The sequence below is a fragment of the Gobio gobio genome (genome assembly GCF_949357685.1).
Source record: "Gobio gobio genome assembly, chromosome: 4".
In the NCBI taxonomy this organism is placed as follows: domain Eukaryota; kingdom Metazoa; phylum Chordata; class Actinopteri; order Cypriniformes; family Gobionidae; genus Gobio; species Gobio gobio.
The window spans coordinates 46,038,316-46,055,423 of record NC_137100.1 but is presented as its reverse complement, the minus strand read 5'-3'; the positions used below and the strand labels follow the sequence as shown (position 1 = coordinate 46,055,423).

The 17,108-nt window shown below is 39.0% G+C and overlaps 2 protein-coding genes across 3 annotated transcripts; one reads left to right on the top strand and one right to left on the bottom strand.

Annotated features, from left to right (window-relative positions):
- Positions 1-6,950: 6,950 nt before the first annotated feature.
- Positions 6,951-11,390, top strand: klf9 (Kruppel like factor 9). The gene is made up of 2 exons (XM_079815719.1): positions 6,951-7,733; positions 9,327-11,390. The coding sequence occupies exons 1-2, from the start codon at positions 7,352-7,354 to the stop codon at positions 9,602-9,604; spliced, it is 660 nt and encodes a 219-aa protein (XP_079671845.1). The 5' UTR covers positions 6,951-7,351; the 3' UTR covers positions 9,605-11,390.
- On the bottom strand, positions 11,270-16,871 carry fam219ab (family with sequence similarity 219 member Ab). Of its 2 annotated transcripts, none has more exons than XM_079815721.1 (6): positions 16,412-16,871; positions 14,919-15,018; positions 14,716-14,818; positions 14,547-14,627; positions 14,405-14,459; positions 11,270-14,081 (listed from the first exon to the last, which is right to left on the bottom strand). In XM_079815721.1, exons 1-6 carry the CDS (start codon positions 16,466-16,468, stop codon positions 13,923-13,925), a joined length of 555 nt encoding a protein of 184 aa, XP_079671847.1. In that variant the 5' UTR covers positions 16,469-16,871; the 3' UTR covers positions 11,270-13,922. The 2 variants fall into 2 exon arrangements, with proteins under 2 accessions (XP_079671847.1, XP_079671846.1); XM_079815720.1 differs by having other exon boundaries at positions 14,384-14,459; positions 16,412-16,671.
- Positions 16,872-17,108: the final 237 nt, after the last annotated feature.

The window sequence follows — 17,108 nt, the reverse complement described above, 5'->3', positions numbered from 1 at the left end:
CTTTTGTGCTAAGCATTCATGTTGGTGTGAACAGGCCTTAACAAAACTTTGCAATGCAACTTACTGTTTTAGCTTAGATGGATCACCCTTGTCACAGCATGAATCGTGCTCTTTCTCCATACACTTGAGAATATGTCTTACAGGCCTGGTACAGTGGTTGTTTCATCCAAAAAACTGCAAATTGAAATGGAAACAAGTTTAGGACTGTGACAAGATTTTTAACACTACTGTTCTGTCATTTCAAACATACACATATACTGTATCTTCCATAAGATGTTGAATGTAGAATATAATTTTATTATGAAAAGATTAACCTTCTTGGTTCCTTGATTTACTTTTAGGCCCTTGTTGGATGTATACGACTACATTCAAAAAGCTTTATAACATACAGCGGTTAGTAACGTTATATGAAGTGTCTGAATAAAATTATATTTTTTTTTTATATAATGGTTAACATCAATTTTAAAGCACTAAATGATCACGTTTTGTCTTTTGTAGTTTGTATTGTTTCAAATATATCACAACAGGGTGCCCATTTGAAATTATTTTAAAGGGTTAGTTCACCCAAAAATGAAAATTATGTCATTCTGTCGAGAGGTTTCTGACATCTCATGAAAAGCAAACAAAAATAACTACTTTATTCAGCGTCGCATGCATGTGGTGCTGACCCAGGAGCCAGCGTTCTGACATATATAACCAAGCGTAAAAGACTGTAACGGAAGAGAAGAAATTGTTGTTGTTTTTGCACACAAAAAGTATTCTCGTCACTTCGTAACATTAAGGTTGAACCACTGGAGTCACATGCACTATTTTAACGATGTCTTTGCAACCCTTCTGGGCCTTGAAAGTGGTAATAATGCTGCAGTCTATGGGTGAGGGGGGGGGTGGGATATCTTATAAATGAAGAAAATATCTTCATTTGTGTTCCGAAGATGAACAAATTCATTCATTTTTGGGTGAATTAACCCTTTAAATAAGAGTGACCACTTAAACTCTACACTAACAGCATGTTTGGTATGGAATGCTTAGTGCGTTGTATACTAAATACTGTGTACTGCATATTATACTGCATACTCTTTTTGTATGTGGAAAAGGTAAACAGTATGATGATGATAAATGTTTTACTCAATGTAGCAGTATATAGTATGCTACATTGTTGTCACCTAATATGACTATATGGCAAGTTTAATTTGGAAACTTTTCGTAAAGACGTAAATTATGGTTTATTTTTCACTGCAAGTGAAAAGTCAAGCACATTGTATAGTCAGCTACACAGTGTGTTCAGATTAATAACTGCACATTTGACACATGTTGCAGGTCAGTATTTGCATTCATATGTGTTGCTGTGGTAAAAAATAAATAGTAGTATGATAGTATGCCATTCCAAACATACTTTTAGACAAAGGAGAGTAAAAAGGTCTGACTGTCTTTATACAAGTGTGTTATTTTAAACAGAACAGGTACTATATGTTGACTTGCTATGCAAGATGCCACAGAGAGTCGGTCGGTCAGTAAGAAGTGTTATGCACTTTAGGAGTTCATTATGCACACCAGTCTCATCACTAATCAACCGGATTGAGTTATTAACATGCTGGAAGGACATAATGAAGACTAGTACATAATATTATCTAGTTATATGCCTTGGCAATTTTCTTCCTATTTTATGGTTAATGGGTATATTTATATAATTTTATTGACTTGATTTATTAGAAGGATATGGAGATCTGCACAGACTCTCAATCTCAATCAATCAGTCACTTTAATAAAAGTAGAACATTTACTGCTCTACAATACACAGTTTTAAATGGCTGTTTAACCTAAATCAAACGAAACAGTGCAGTTTAAAGCAATACAGAAATGTGATTTGTATCTCTGGCGTAAATCCTAATCAGTATAGTCACTTTTTAGCAAACGAATTACTCCACCTATTCCATTTCCACCACATGCATCACTCATTGGATGTATTTTATTTGCCTTACTAATGTGCAATACTGCTAAGAGATTTGAAAACATTATTACAGTCACAGTGTTCTGAGATGTAGAAATGTACATTAGGTATTAGAGCTTGTATGTAAACCAAAACCTACTAAATTACATTATTTTTTTGTGCATAGAAGTAATTCTAATCACTGTGGTTTTCAAATAACCAATGATTTTAAAATCAATATTAGTATGCCATTCGATATGTTTATCAGATTTGCTTCATTTCAAAACATTGTTTCTTATTCGGGCCTAACACTTCTACAAGGTGATTATACTGCAAAGAGCCTTAAAACGGAGGTAAAATGAATGCATGATCAATACACGGGCCCTTAAAACATGTCCATGCTGTATTATTTAGGGTAATGTCATTTAACAAACCCTCTTGTTGGACTGGTTCCAGCAAAAGAAGACAGAGAGGGCATTTGATCTAAGTTACTGAATGCAAGTTTATCTCACTATCCTCTGTTTCACTCTCTTTTTTGGGATAGAAGAGTGAGCGTATTTATGACACTTGTTTTTCCTCATGTAAATGTTCTGTATATGATCTGTAAATCTTTCTGTGGATGTAAAAAAAATAGTTTAATATAATAGGATTTTAAGAGAACGTTTCTGTGTCTGATAGAAGACATTACACTATGACAACCTACCCAGTGTGCCAAAATGACATGATGACTTATAACTTTATGTACAGTATTTTCTTAATATTTTCCTATACTGTAGCATAAAAGGTTGTGAATTGTATACCACTTTTAGTCAAGTTTCTCCCCCCGCCACTTCTTTTTAAACTTATTGGTGAGCACTTCTCTGCTAACAAGTCCAAGCACATGTTTTCTGCAATAATGCTGTAGTTTGAACGGAAAGGTCTCAGTTTACTTAGTGTCTTTAAAATGCATGTTGTTCTTCCAAAAGATACGAGATTAATGAGAGATGAGAGAACAGAGTGCAGGGATCCGGGGACTCTTGTCCTACTGTAGAAGGCTAAGTATTTGGATGCAAATACAAATGTGTATACTGTATTCCTCAATGTGAATAAGATGTTTGGCATGTATTAACAAATAAAAGAATATATATAATTCAAAACATCATTGTGGTTCAATTTGTTATTAGGGGAAATGATTGTAAACATACTAGGTCAGTGTGATAATGAAAGTGAAAAGTTACATTATATCCAGAGAATGTCCTCTGATTTATTATTTCATTACTGTTTTTTGAAAGATCAAAAAATATATAACTCTTATAAGGTTTCACAGCTGTTTCTCTACCTTCATTGTCTTCCATATTCACTATCCAATAGTTCAATAAGGTCATACATAAATGTCACAGATATTTTAAAAACAAAAGAACATTTTTATTTATTTTAAATATAAATATAATACATATACAGTGAGGAAAATAAGTATTTGAACACCCTGCTATTTTGCAAGTTCTCCCACTTAGAAATCATGGAGGGGTCTGAAATTGTCATCGTAGGTGCATGTCCACTGTGAGAGACATAATCTAAAAAAAAAAATCCAGAAATCACAATGTATGATTTTTTAACTATTTATTTGTATGATACAGCTGCAAATAAGTATTTGAACACATGTCTATCAGCTAGAATTCTGACCCTCAAAGACCTGTTAGTCTGCCTTTAAAATGTCCACCTCCACTCCATTTATTATCCTAAATTAGATGCACCTGTTTGAGGTCGTTAGCTGCATAAAGACACCTGTCCACCCCATACAATCAGTAAGAATCCAAATACTAACATGGCCAAGACCAAAGAGCTGTCCAAAGACACTAGAGACAAAATTGTACACCTCCACAAGGCTGGAAAGGGCTACGGGGAAATTGCCAAGCAGCTTGGTGAAAAAAAGGTCCACTGTTGGAGCAATCATTAGAAAATAGAAGAAGAAGCTAAACATGACTGTCAATCTCCCTCGGACTGGGGCTCCATGCAAGATCTCACCTCGTGGGGTCTCAATGATCCTAAAGCCCAATTTATACTTCTGCGTCGGACCTACGCCGCATACTCTACGCCGTTAGTTAAGCGTTGGTTTTGATTTATACTTCTGCGCTGTTGTCCACGTCAATGTGCAATTACACATGCAGACACTAGTAGGCAGTGTCCTCGGGCATGATGGTGCAATCAAGACAACAGCCAAAGAAGAAGCATGCAGAGTGCTCGTGGTCGCTGTTTTCAGTAGCGTTGCCTCGAGCAATCGATTGCTGTTGCAGAGACTTCATTTACGAAATGTACCCTAATGTGCCCCTGTTCTTGATATACAATTACTGATTGTAATGGTCAATGACCTGAAAAGAGCTGGGACCACCGTTTCCAAGGTTACTGTTGGTAATACACTAAGACGTCATGGTTTGAAATCATGCATGGCACGGAAGGTTCCCCTGCTTAAACCAGCACATGTCCAGGCCCGTCTTAAGTTTGCCAATGACCATTTGGATGATCCAGAGGAGTCATGGGAGAAAGTCATGTGGTCATAGAACTTTTTGGTCATAATTCCACTAAACGTGTTTGGAGGAAGAAGAATGATGAGTACCATCCCAAGAACACCATCCCTACTGTGAAGCATGGGGGTGGTATCATCATGCTTTGGGGGTGTTTTTCTGCACATGGAACAGGGCGACTGTACTGTATTAAGGAGAGGATGACTGGGGCCATGTATTGCGAGATTTTGGGGAACAACCTCCTTCCCTCAGTTAGAGCATTGAAGATGGGTCGAGGCTGGGTCTTCCAACATGACAATGACCCGAAGCACACAGCCAGGATAACCAAGGAGTGGCTCTGTAAGAATCATATCAAGGTTCTGGCGTGGCCTAGCCAGTCTCCAGACCTAAACCCAATAGAGAATCTTTGGAGGGAGCTCAAACTCCATGTTTCTCAGCGACAGGCCAGAAACCTGACTGATCTAGAGAAGATCTGTGTGGAGGAGTGGGCCAAAATCCCTCCTGCAGTGTTGCAAACCTGGTGAAAAACTACAGGAAACGTTTGACCTCTGTAATTGCAAACAAAGGCTACTGTACCAAATATTAACATTGATTTTCTCAGGTGTTCAAATACTTATTTGCAGCTGTATCATACAAATAAATAGTTTTAAAAAATCATACATTGTGATTTCTGGATTTTTTTTTTTGATTATGTCTCTCACAGTGGACATGCACCTACGATGACAATTTCAGACCCCTCCATGATTTCTAAGTGGGAGAACTTGCAAAATAGCAGGGTGTTCAAATACTTATTTTCCTCACTGTATATCATGTAAATTTGAAATTTACATGATAAATCGAATTTAATTTCTCATTTTGTGAAAAAATTAAAAAAGCAATAGGTTGCATCATGTTGAAAACATTAATCCAAAATAATGATTTGATTTGTAGTTAATTTATTTTATTAATTTAGATCCGTAGTTTATTTAGTCCCATGTCTTTTCTACAAAGCTCTTAAGTGTGCTTTGGTAGTTTATATCCCGGAATTCCAAAGAACAGATCCTTCTTGAGATCGGAAACCACGGCATGCGTCCTGTTCTTCTGTCTAAACGCAAGTATGACTCTGCATTAGAGCGGAAGTGTTGCTTGCACTGTCCTTTCTGCATCGTAGGGAGGCGTTCAAGTTCACTTGTAGTTCACGGTACATTCTGTTCTACAAAAACAGACACGTGTGTGGCGCTGGTTACAGCGAAATAACAACCACAACGTGACCCATCTCGTATAGGCTACAGACAGCGTTGTTAGAAACGAGATTATTTATTAGACGCATGTTGCAGGCTATATGAGTCGTCTTTTAAATAGTAAAACAAAATAAACAACATAGCCTAACACCTGCAATGATGAAATCTCATTCTTACGACTGACACCAAGAAAAGTCGGTTATATACAGCGCATAATCAAATATTATTAATAAAAATGTGTTAAGATTCACAATGTTTAGGCTATTTCTAATATGAAAAGCTAACGATATAGCCTAGATGATTACAGATATATTCTATTGCTATCCTGTTAAATGTTAAGGGGTTGTTAAGACGGTTAACCTCATGCTGTCCTATGTTTTTGGTGTTAACAGTAGGCTAGTAGCTACCATAATCAGTTCATGGCGTTCATATGTACAAACTTTTGAAATAGGGTCGTGAGGGTTGTTCCCACATTTTCCAAGAACTGTCTCTCAGTGTGAAACTCTGCGAGTTCGGAGATTAGTCCGAAAAGACTCGTGTTACCTTTGCTCATTGGCTAATTTCTCCTTCTCCAATGGCCCTCATGAGGGCCCGCCTCTAAAGTTCTACTAGCCTACTTATAGGCCAGTCGTGTGTAGCACAAACCATCTGCTCTAAAGCATGCTTTATTTAAGGAAAAGGGCTTTCATTTGAAATTGAAAAGTGTCGTGTGTAGCTATCGATCAATTGCTCAATTCTTCCGTGCAATCAATTCCCATGAAAGAGATAAAAGAATGCATTTCATGTCAAACGCTGTGTTTCAAGTTTTACAGAAATTTGCTTTAAAAAATCCCCTTTAAAAGTGAAAAAGCACTAATTGTGCAATGGCCCATATACACTGATATCTCTATCTTTATTAGGCTACATTGTTTATTTGCTGATTTTATACCTTTGTTAATGTATTTTTTCACTGCATGGTGCCTGCTGAATATGCAATGTGAAACTGACTCGCATTGTTTTGTTGTGTTTTTTTTAACATCCAGTAGCCTAAATGTAATGGCTAAATGTCAGATAGACAAATGCTAAGTCTGATCAATGCAAACTACTACTTTTTTTTTTAGAAACCTTAGTGTCCTTCGCTGTATCAACCAGTGCACTCTCTGCTGATTCGGAACGAGGCACGTGCTACTATTAGTTCCTGCTATGTTAGCACGCCCTCCGCCTCATAGCCTACTCTGAACACTATTGGATCCATGACCCTTCAATCTCATGCTGCCTAGGTGATTCCTGGTAGTGCATTCAACGCGTCGCTCTTGGACCCTTATGTCCAATCAGCTACAAGCTTTATGATGACACCTTGGGATTCCGCGAAGTAGTTTCTTTCAGATGGGAACAGCAAACAGCGGCACAGAGTTGACGCACTTGTTAGGGGAGAGAAGAGTGAGAGCAGCCTACGCAAAGTTTCCACGCTTTCTGATGTGCTTAAAATAATATTGAGTAGCCTACTCCTGGATGTTTCATGTCCGCGTAGACGCAAGAAGCGACACAAGCTTTTATTCTTCGCCGGGAACATCATTTCATCCCAGTCACATTGGGAAAGACACGTGTAGGCGTGAAGACACGTCTGTATCCCGATGCGCATATGATGAGAATCCACACTGCGCCCTGAGTTTTGGTTCGTTGCAGGTGACTTCTACAATTGCAGCACAGTTTGAGTAACTACAATGACGGATGTTGAAATTGCATCAATGTCCTTGGACGGCTCGAGCTCTGACCGCATAGACAAACTAGCCGGTGAGGAGGGACCTGAGGAAAGTCAAGAGAGTCGGACTCTGTTAATGGTCGCAATGATTCTGCTGGACCTAAATCAGTGTAACCCGGGCGTAATCAGCACCAAACGTAAGGTGGACAGTGATGCGGAGAATCAAACCGGCGTAAAGGAAAACCGGGAGAAATGCAGACAGAACGCGAGCAGGGTGAAAAGGACACGGAACCGTGACAGACTGCATGTTTCAGCTGAGAAGAGACACTGTTGTCCCTATGCTGGCTGTGGTAAAATATACGGCAAATCGTCCCATCTCAAGGCGCACTTCAGAGTACACACCGGTATGAAATGAGCACGGTTGAACTAATTGTGTGCTTATGTGTACAATTACTTAACTAATGCCTGTTATTCCATACCGATTGTTGGTTTTGCTGTAACGCCGTCTGTTATTACGCCCCACGCTCGCGTGTTCTCGGGAACATTTTGGTTTCAGGAACTGCCACTCATGTAACAGTGGGTGTAACTGCTCAAGGGTGCACACGAGGGTGGGACAGTACACAATGTTACTAATCAAAGGGAGAGCAAGCATGTTGCTTAGTCCACATTTGTCAGGACACGGTGTGATCATAAAATTGCGTAGGCTAATTGTGTGTGGGCAAAGATGCTAGAAGTAACCTATTATAATTTCCGGCTTTCTAATTTGCAATTTAATAATTCTGATTGACCCGTGTGGCAAATGTGTTCTGTTGAATTCTATTAATTAGTCGTAATCGTGGTCACTATAGTCCTTGGTGATCCGCTTACATCAATGCGACACCCACTAAATAACCCCATATAGACCTTATGCAGCCCCGCCCCTTTCCAGCGCTGCGCTCGTTGTGTCCTGTCTCTCGGTTTCTACCTCAACATGAAAGTAAAATCGTAAGGATTAATTAATGGACCGCTCGTTTTAAAATCTATTGTATACTGACATTTGTTATGGCGTCCGCTTCGCATAGGCTATTACAACGCTCACAATAAACTTTCGTTAACTCTTTAATAAGTAAATCCAGTTCACCAGCTAATTAGTCAACTCTTCGACAGCGATGCCATAGAAACATACCTACAGAACTACACACAAAATTCTAAAGATGGCTGCGCGCTTGTTTCTCTGGCGCATAAGGTCTATAACCCATAGATATGTATACGTAGAATCCGCATTCGGCCGCTCCAGACACCTCGGCGCGCCCGCCATGTTGGAACTGACATGTCACTCACAGTAAGACTCTATGATGCCACAACATTGCAAACCGCCGAGGTTTAAATTCCTGAAGAAATCGGACAATCTTTCACAGGTGAGAATGTTTTGGTTTGTGTTTTCATTTGTATCAACTAAATATTACAAGTTTTTACAAACTTTTACTACGGTAACATTTTAATGTCGTTAGCTGACGCCTTTGTCTTGCATTGTGCTAGTTTAGCGAAATAATCTGCTGAAGATACAGTCTCTCGAATGTTCACGGACCGGCTTTGACCGCTCCAATATGGCAGATAGCGGCCCATAGAAACAGCCGCTAATGAGGCATCTATGTGTTGCCCTTTTTTTGCTATAACCTAACGCAACCATGACGTCATGTACACACCACCTGATTTCACAGTTGTAAACATCCGGCACGTGGTGCCGCATTGTAGCCAAGCGCAGCCTCGCCCAAATGAGTGCGTTGACATCAAGAGCAAAACGCCGTTAACCAAATACATTTTTTTTTAAATCAGCGAATTCTTAAAGCGCGACAACGCAAGAAACTGGCGTTTTAAACGTTTTCTCCGGTTTGACACAACAATACGCGCACATCTAACAAGTCGCCCATAAATCTGTTTCGAGTGGGTTTTGTTGTAACTAGATTAAGTTGTTATTCAGTATAGGACCTTATATTTACATTTGTGTGTGTTCTTAGGTGAGAGGCCCTTTCAGTGTACCTGGTCAGGCTGCAACAAGAAATTCTCACGGTCAGATGAACTGACACGACACTTTCGTACGCACACTGGGGAGAAGCGTTTCATGTGCCCGCTCTGCGACAAATGCTTCATGCGAAGCGATCACCTCACCAAGCATGCCCGCAGACACGCCGGCTTTCACCCCAATATGCTCCAGGGTCCTGCCGGACGAAGACGACACTCTTCAATATCCACATCGTCCTCTGGCTCCAGCGATCACATGTCTGCTGGTGTTTGAGCAACTACGTGACCCCCACATTTTGGATGTCTCTCTTATCTGACACCCAATTCAGGCCTTGGAATCTCTATTAATGATATATATTAACTATCTATCTGATATGATATCTATCCATTATATATTAATGATTGCCTATAGATTAACTGATGATAAAATATATTATCAGGTGGGTTACATAATGGAGTCTACAAAATATGCTTGCAGGAGTAGCCTACTCCAAAACAAAGAATGAAAATGGGCTTCTCAATGGAATTGACAGAAACCATAATTTTTTGGCTGAAACCATACAATGAAGCCTTAAGGGTTATTTCAAACGAGTAAGGATATTTACAGTATAATTTAAGCTGTATAAATTACAGATATCTACATTATCCTACCACAAAGATGTGATTGATGTCAACAGAGAGGAGCCAGATGATTTATTACACACCCACTGTGACAAAGGGAAATGAGCAGATTCTGTGTAAAGATATAGAAACAGACACTGTTCAATGATCAAATTATGCAGCACTGTAGGTATGTTTAAAAATAATTGCTTCTTTGTGATATTTAGGGAGGCAGGGGTTTTCTTCAGTGTTGAAGACAGTTTTTGTATGATATTAAAAGTTCTGGGTATGAGACTAACTTAACATCGTGTGAAGTTTTGCACACACAATCACACTTTTGATTTTAAGCAATGAATGATAAGTAATTATTTGCATATTTTAAACAGTTATGCAAAATAATGTAGAGCATTGAAAATACTCTTTTCTTTTTCTTTTTTTTTTGCATTGTTTTTGAGCAAACTCAGCGTTCATAAGTGATGTAGTGAGGCAGAGTTTCACTCATTAATAGTTTACCATCGCCATCTACAGGCGTGTTTTGCGATAACACGAAGTATGAGCTGTGCCTTTGATCTCCAAATATTGCACAGCTGAACCATACAGAACTGAGACTGTATAATTTTTCTCACTACCTTTAGTTATATTAGTAGCCTATAGTATTTACTTTCAGTCAATGAACCAGAGTAACATATTCTTTTATTAGTTTTATTAATGAGGTTTTCAGATTCAAATTGAGCAGTTGAAATACTTGAAATAATAAATGTTATTTGAATGTAGATTTAGTTTGAATCTGCCATGATGATCCGCCATTTAAAAGACAAGCACAAACAGAATTTTACACGTGAATAATATCTGTTGATCTTTATTCAAGTTGTATAGATTTATATATTTAATACGTTATGATAAATGATCAACAAATATTTCGCTTTTTATCATCACAGAGTATCTGCTAATTTATTTGTTCCATATGTTTAATTAGTTGTGAGCTTGAATTCAAGAATTTGAAACACAATCGTAAAAATGCTCAATCTGTGCCTTCTGTTTTGAGGTTTAGTATTCTTTAACTTAGATGGCAGAATGTAATTAGCAAGCTATCGAGAAATGCTTTGCTGTAGTTTACAAAAGTCTTCACGGTTGTATAGAGTAAATCCTAACAATGTGATGTGTTTATCTGCATCTTACAGACTGTGAGCCACTACCATTGTACATATATTTTGTATTTTTACATCACTATCATTTGTACATATATATTCTGTATTTTTACATCACTATCATTTGTGCAACATTCATCTTTCATTACCTGTAAATTATGTGTATAGAGAATAACTAATTAAAACAAAGAGAAGTTTAATTCAGGTCTGCTTTTATTGATATCACTGAAACCAATGACAACATTGTTAGTACATTAATGGACTTTCTCACATAATTAACATATTCATAACATAAAAACACAGCTTTTGTCCAACAAATGCTCACTTTTGATTACGCTTGAATTGAATACATCAGGTCATTACACTGTTTTAAAATTCACTAAAAAGTGAAAATGAGCAGTTCAAATGAAAGCAATTTGCATTTTCGAGATACAACGTGATCAAGACAATATGTTGTGTAAAGATAACACATAAAATGTGCTTATAATAATAATGGATGTTAAGATAGACCAGGGAATTTTATCATTTTAGCAACATTAACATTCATAGTTTATTTCCAAAGACCAGCAGAAAACAGTGCTTTTAAACAGCCCACAATGTTTGAAAAAGTAACCATTTCCATGAAATGCAGTGATTGTATATTCGAATTGGTCGTATGCAGATGAAACACTAAATGAAAATGGGCACAGGGTAAAATATTTGATTCCAACAAGGAGCATAAACACACTATTTTGCCAAAAGTATTGGGACACCGCTCCAAATCATTGAATTCAGGTGTTGCAATCACTTCCATGGCCAAAGGTGTATACAATCAAGAAAATAAACATGCAGACGCTTCTACAAACATTTGTGAAAGAATGGGTCGCTCTCAGGAGCTCAGTGAATTCAAGCGTAGTACCGTGATTGCCACCTGAGCAATAAGTCCATTCGTGAAATTTCCTCACATTTAAATATTCTACTGTCAACTGTTAGTGGTATTATAACAAAGTGGAAGCAATTGGGAACAACAGTAACTCAGCCACGGAGTCACCAACTTTCTGCAGAGTCAATAGCTTCAGACCTCCAAACTTCATGTGGCCTTCAGATTAGCTCAAGAACAGTGTGTAGAGAACTTCATGGAATGGGTTTCCATGGGCGAGCAGCGGCATCCAAGCTTTACATCACCAAGTGCAATGCAATACGTCGGATACAGTGGGGTAAAGCACGCCACCACTGGACTCTAGAGAAGTGGAGACGTGTTCTCTGGAGTGACGAATCACATTTCTCTGTCTGGCAATCCGATGGATGTGTCTGGGTTTGGCGGCTTCCAGGAGAACGGTACTTGCCTGATGGCATTATGCCAAGTGTAAAGTTTGGTGGAGGGGGGATCATGATGTGGGTTTGTTTTTTAGGGGTTGGGCTTGGCCCCTTAGTTCCAGTGAAAGGTACTCTTAATGCTTCAGCATACTAAGACATTTTGGACAATTTCAACTTTGTGGGAACATTTTGGGGATGGCCCCTTCCTGTTCCAACATGACTGCGCACCAGTGCACAAAGCAAAGTCATGGATGAGCGAGTTTGGTGTGGAGAAACTTGACTGGCCTGCACAGAGTCCTGACCTTAACCCGATATAACTACTTTGGGAAGAATTAGAGAGGAGACTGCGAGCCTTCTCGTCCAACATCAGTGCTTGACCTCACAAATGAGCTTCTAGAAGAATGGTCAAAAATTGAGTTGAAGCTGTTATAGCTGCAAAGGGTGGGCCAACTCCACATTAAACCCTATGGATTAAGAATGGGATGTCATAAAAGTTCATGTGCATGTAAAGGCAGGAGTCCCAAAACTTTTGGCAATATAGTGTACTTTGGTGCCTTCGAGTGTGTGACATCTTAGTATCTTCCTGCATAAAACAATACTTACTGTAAGAAAGCTTACAGGCGCTTTAAATATCTAACATGTTTGGACATTCTGTCTAAACAGAACAGAAAATGTTGTAAGATTGAGAGACACAAAAGGTCTTCATGCAATCATTGTATCATCTTAGCTCTGTAGTGAGAGGTTATTGTGAAAAGTGCAACAGTCCAGACTTTGACCCGTCAGATCAAATTCTTAAAGAAGGGTTGCTGTATTGCCTTTCCTTTCATGACATATTCGCATCTCAAATCCAGCGTAGTTTCAAACATGATTCAATTAAATACACGTATGTGACATACCAAGAGTAAACAAAACAAAGTGTGATGCCCTGGTGCATGCCAGACAAGGCTACTGTTAGCGCTGCAGTACGAATGCGCCAACATGCAAAATGTTCAACAGAAACGAACCCAAGTATAGCTTCAATAGCAGCCACGAACAATAAACATCCAACCAGATCCGTACGGAAATCAAATCTTACCCTAATGACAACGTTAATGCGATGAGTGCAACATGAAAGCAGAGAATTCAGTGGATAAGCTATTTCAAACTCTCTGTAACATCAAGTTGTTGTTTTTAAATCACAATTAAAGCCGTTTTAAAGCTTTATTTGTTCTACGTCCACTTGTACAGTAACGCAATGCTACTAGGAGGTGAAAGTGAGCAGACTCTCCTAGCGTATTAGCAAACAGTGCCTATCCTGCCATAGGAGGAAGCAACCAATAATAGTCATGTTAATAATAATAGGTTAGAGTATGTGTGTGTGTTAGCACATGTAATGTGTTTTTGTGTGTGTGTGTTCACATTTTCCTGTACACCATGTTTATCATAACGTTTACTGTACTGTACATTTCTCACTGTAATATTGATTAGATGTCTTATCTGAGGTTATGAAAGGGAATAAGGGGCGGAAAAGAGAGAGAGGGAGCACGAGGAGGAGAAAAGGTGATAGGTTTACTGGATTTGACAAGCAGTGGAGGAGGTGGCTTGGCAGCACATGCAGGTGGAGTTGACGGATTTGGGCGGTATGAGGTCCAGGTCTTCATCATCAGGGATCTCATCCAGCCTGTATCCGTCTTTCAGTAGCTGGATGTTCAGATCCTGGTTTATCTGCTGCAGGAAGCAACGAACAGCATGTCAGGCCACGCTGCATAATCGCCGCTAATTAAATCACATTAATTTGATTTTCCAGGCAGCAGTTATTTGATAGATTAATAGGAAAATAGGGTTGGCTCAATAGCTTGATTGGGACATTTATTGGTTTAATGAATCAATGACACGAACAACAACAACAACGTGAATATGATTAGCAACAACAAATGTGCATTGGTGACTTTTGAAAAACGAAATCCACTGTCATGACTCATGATGCTTGTGGTATGGGGCTTAATACATTAACCAGAGTTTATAGGTACCTGTTCCCATAGAGACCTCACCTCGGCTGATGAGTATCCGGATGAGGAATATCTAGACATGTCAAAGTCGTCATCGCTGCAAAGGCAAGTGAAAACAGTGAGCTTGAAGCCTGTGGCCAAAAGGAACTTAAAAAAATCAGTGTAGGAGGAGTAAAGAGCTTACCTGTCTGTGTCTAGAGCAACTAAAGGTTTCTCATCTGGACTCTGGTCTAAAGAAGAGTAGCCCTTATTGGGAACCACTAGCCTTTGAGAAAGAAATAAAGAGTTAGCAGTCTGTTTGTGGAGGAACTTAAAAAAGACAATGTTCATGTTCAAACGGCTCTCGTTTGTACCTCGTTCTGGCCATCACGTTATTTTTCTTGGGTTGTTGATTGACGGGGCTTCCAGCATTGCCATTTTTCAGTGATCCTTTCCTAACCAGCTCTCTCTGTTTGTCTGTAATGTAAGACATATTTCTAATCGATCGAATCATGTCATATGACAATAATACATAATTGCATTGGCATTTGGCAGAATGGACAAACCCACAACTAACCTATCTTCATATGGAGAGGAGAAGGTTTATAGGTCAGGGTGGCAGGCTCATTCTCCCTGGTATCCGAGTCTGCCTCTGATGTGGTCGATGATGCTGGATCCTGGTGAACAAGACAGAAGTGTCAGGACTGTCTAGTTTTATCGATTAAGTCAATTGTATGTGATATCTGTTCTTCGGAGCTTTGCTTTGTCCATTTTCATCAATCTGGATGAGTAAAGCATCACTTAGTTTGATTTCTGTCAGCTCATTCTAAAAACACCCTGGGATTGATGTGAAAGGAAACACAATATTTGCAGAAACAAAAGGTGGAATTTGACAAATTTCAAATAAGGAATGCATCAAAAATGATGATTGATTTCAACATTACAAAAGCATAAATCTACTAAAACTGGAAAAAGGATGAAAAACATAGGTACAGTGCAAGACACTGAGTTGATCACAAAAACTGTACATATTGTATATAATATAATACACCAGACCAGTGGGTCACAACCAAAAAATGTATTGCAAAAGGGTCACCGACCCAGAATGCCTTAAATATTGGTTCACTTGCACAGAAATTAAACACGATTTGTGCCAATCACAATTTTGTGTGGTAAATACATGAAATAATTTAATTTCAACAGACATTTAGAAAACAATAATGTCAATTTTTCAGTTCATCATGTCACAGTAATACTTTTGCATTATTAGGTCTAAGCAGTTCATATGAATAATTTTCAATTTCTGATCTTAAGGACGTATTGTTTACATCTGTATGATAAACAGTTTTTTTAAACGGTTTTGCGTTGGCTCTCCAATGTAAAATCTGGGTTCTGGAGCAAAAGCCAAATGAGAACCACTGATTTAGAACTAACCAGAGGAACACGATCATCTGCAGTATGGGTCATTGGCTAAATATGGGCCACTCAGATGCCTCTTCGAACAGAGCTGGTTATTTTCCTGAGAATTATTGATGAATTTGGGATGGGTGGGAGGGGTATGGACATTATTCAGGTACCATAGCACGTATTCTGCATGATGAAGCATCTAAGGCTGTGAAGGCCTCTATGAGATAGAAGAAACGTCACGCAGTTTTAACATTGTTTCAAATGAATGTTACAGACGGCGTTACGATGGAAGTACGAAGAGATAGAAGAACAAGCTGAGCTTAAGTTATAAAATAAAATGAAGCTGATGTTGTTTTCGATGCAGAGAGACACAGTATCAGTGCGCAACATCATCACAGTAGCATCCTTACGTTTGCAAGCAAAATAGGCTAACGTACACATCAGACACAGAAGGTATATCATCGATCTCTCGTAATATAAGATGTTTACTATTTTGAGAAGAAATAACGGTTTGTGATGACAAAATAAGACTAATGAAATACTCCACGGGTCGTTAGTTCATATTGAGCTACAATTAGCCCGTCATAAATGTTATTAAAACCGCATACTGACAATATTTGTGCTTTAATCGGGCTGTTAAAGAGTCAATCTGGTTTAACTTACAAAAGGCTGCATCTCTGCCTCAGTCGGCACTTGAAATCTGTCAATTTCTTCCATCATCTTGGCGGCGGGGTGTCTGAGCCTTTTTGTGAGCGTTTGTGGTTGATTTCTGCGGATATACCGCAACTAATTGGTTAAGAATGAAAATTTCACAACTGTGTCGTCGGATATTTGTCAGCCCCAAGAATATCCCCGACTCTCCTTCATCCCAGCGATCGCTCGTTAGCCAGCAGTGACCGAGTGGCGACTTAACCACCCACTTCCGGGAGAAACGAGTCTCGAGACGCGAGCAGCACCACGGATTCCGCCCCAGTCAACGGCATCGAACGATGTCTGCTCCACCCAAGACTAGCATCAGACACAGACATTGTGCAGGGCTGTCTGTGGGTGTTTGCAAACCCCAAAATGGCATGATTTTGTGTGGGACGATGTTTTTGCAGTAGGCTATACGTCGAACATGTAGGGGTGTCGGATAGGGATTAGAATATGAATACAAACAAAGATGTATCCCTTATTAACGGGATTTTATCTGCAGTGACCCCATTTGTGTGTTTACAGTGCTGAAAAGAGGTCGTGCTTCATTCACCTGTCCAATACCAGGCACAGAGCAAGTGACTTCAGGACCCTGGACAGCTTCTGAAGATTAACTTCAATAAAACTGCCCATGAGGCCAGTATGGGAGCAATCTGAAAAATAGGCA

What these genes read in the sequence shown, in the direction of transcription:
- klf9 (XM_079815719.1), top strand. Translation starts at nt 7,352, where the DNA reads ATGACGGATGTTGAAATTGCATCAATGTCCTTGGACGGCTCGAGCTCT. An exon ending in GCACTTCAGAGTACACACCG is followed by an intron (nt 7,734 to 9,326) that starts GTATGAAATGAG and finishes GTGTGTTCTTAG; the next exon opens with GTGAGAGGCCCTTTCAGTGT.
- fam219ab (XM_079815720.1), bottom strand. Translation starts at nt 16,468, where the DNA reads ATGATGGAAGAAATTGACAGATTTCAAGTGCCGACTGAGGCAGAGATG. An exon ending in TCCTCTCCATATGAAGATAG is followed by an intron (nt 14,819 to 14,918) that starts GTTAGTTGTGGG and finishes CTTACATTACAG; the next exon opens with ACAAACAGAGAGAGCTGGTT. An exon ending in AACGTGATGGCCAGAACGAG is followed by an intron (nt 14,628 to 14,715) that starts GTACAAACGAGA and finishes TCTTTCTCAAAG; the next exon opens with GCTAGTGGTTCCCAATAAGG.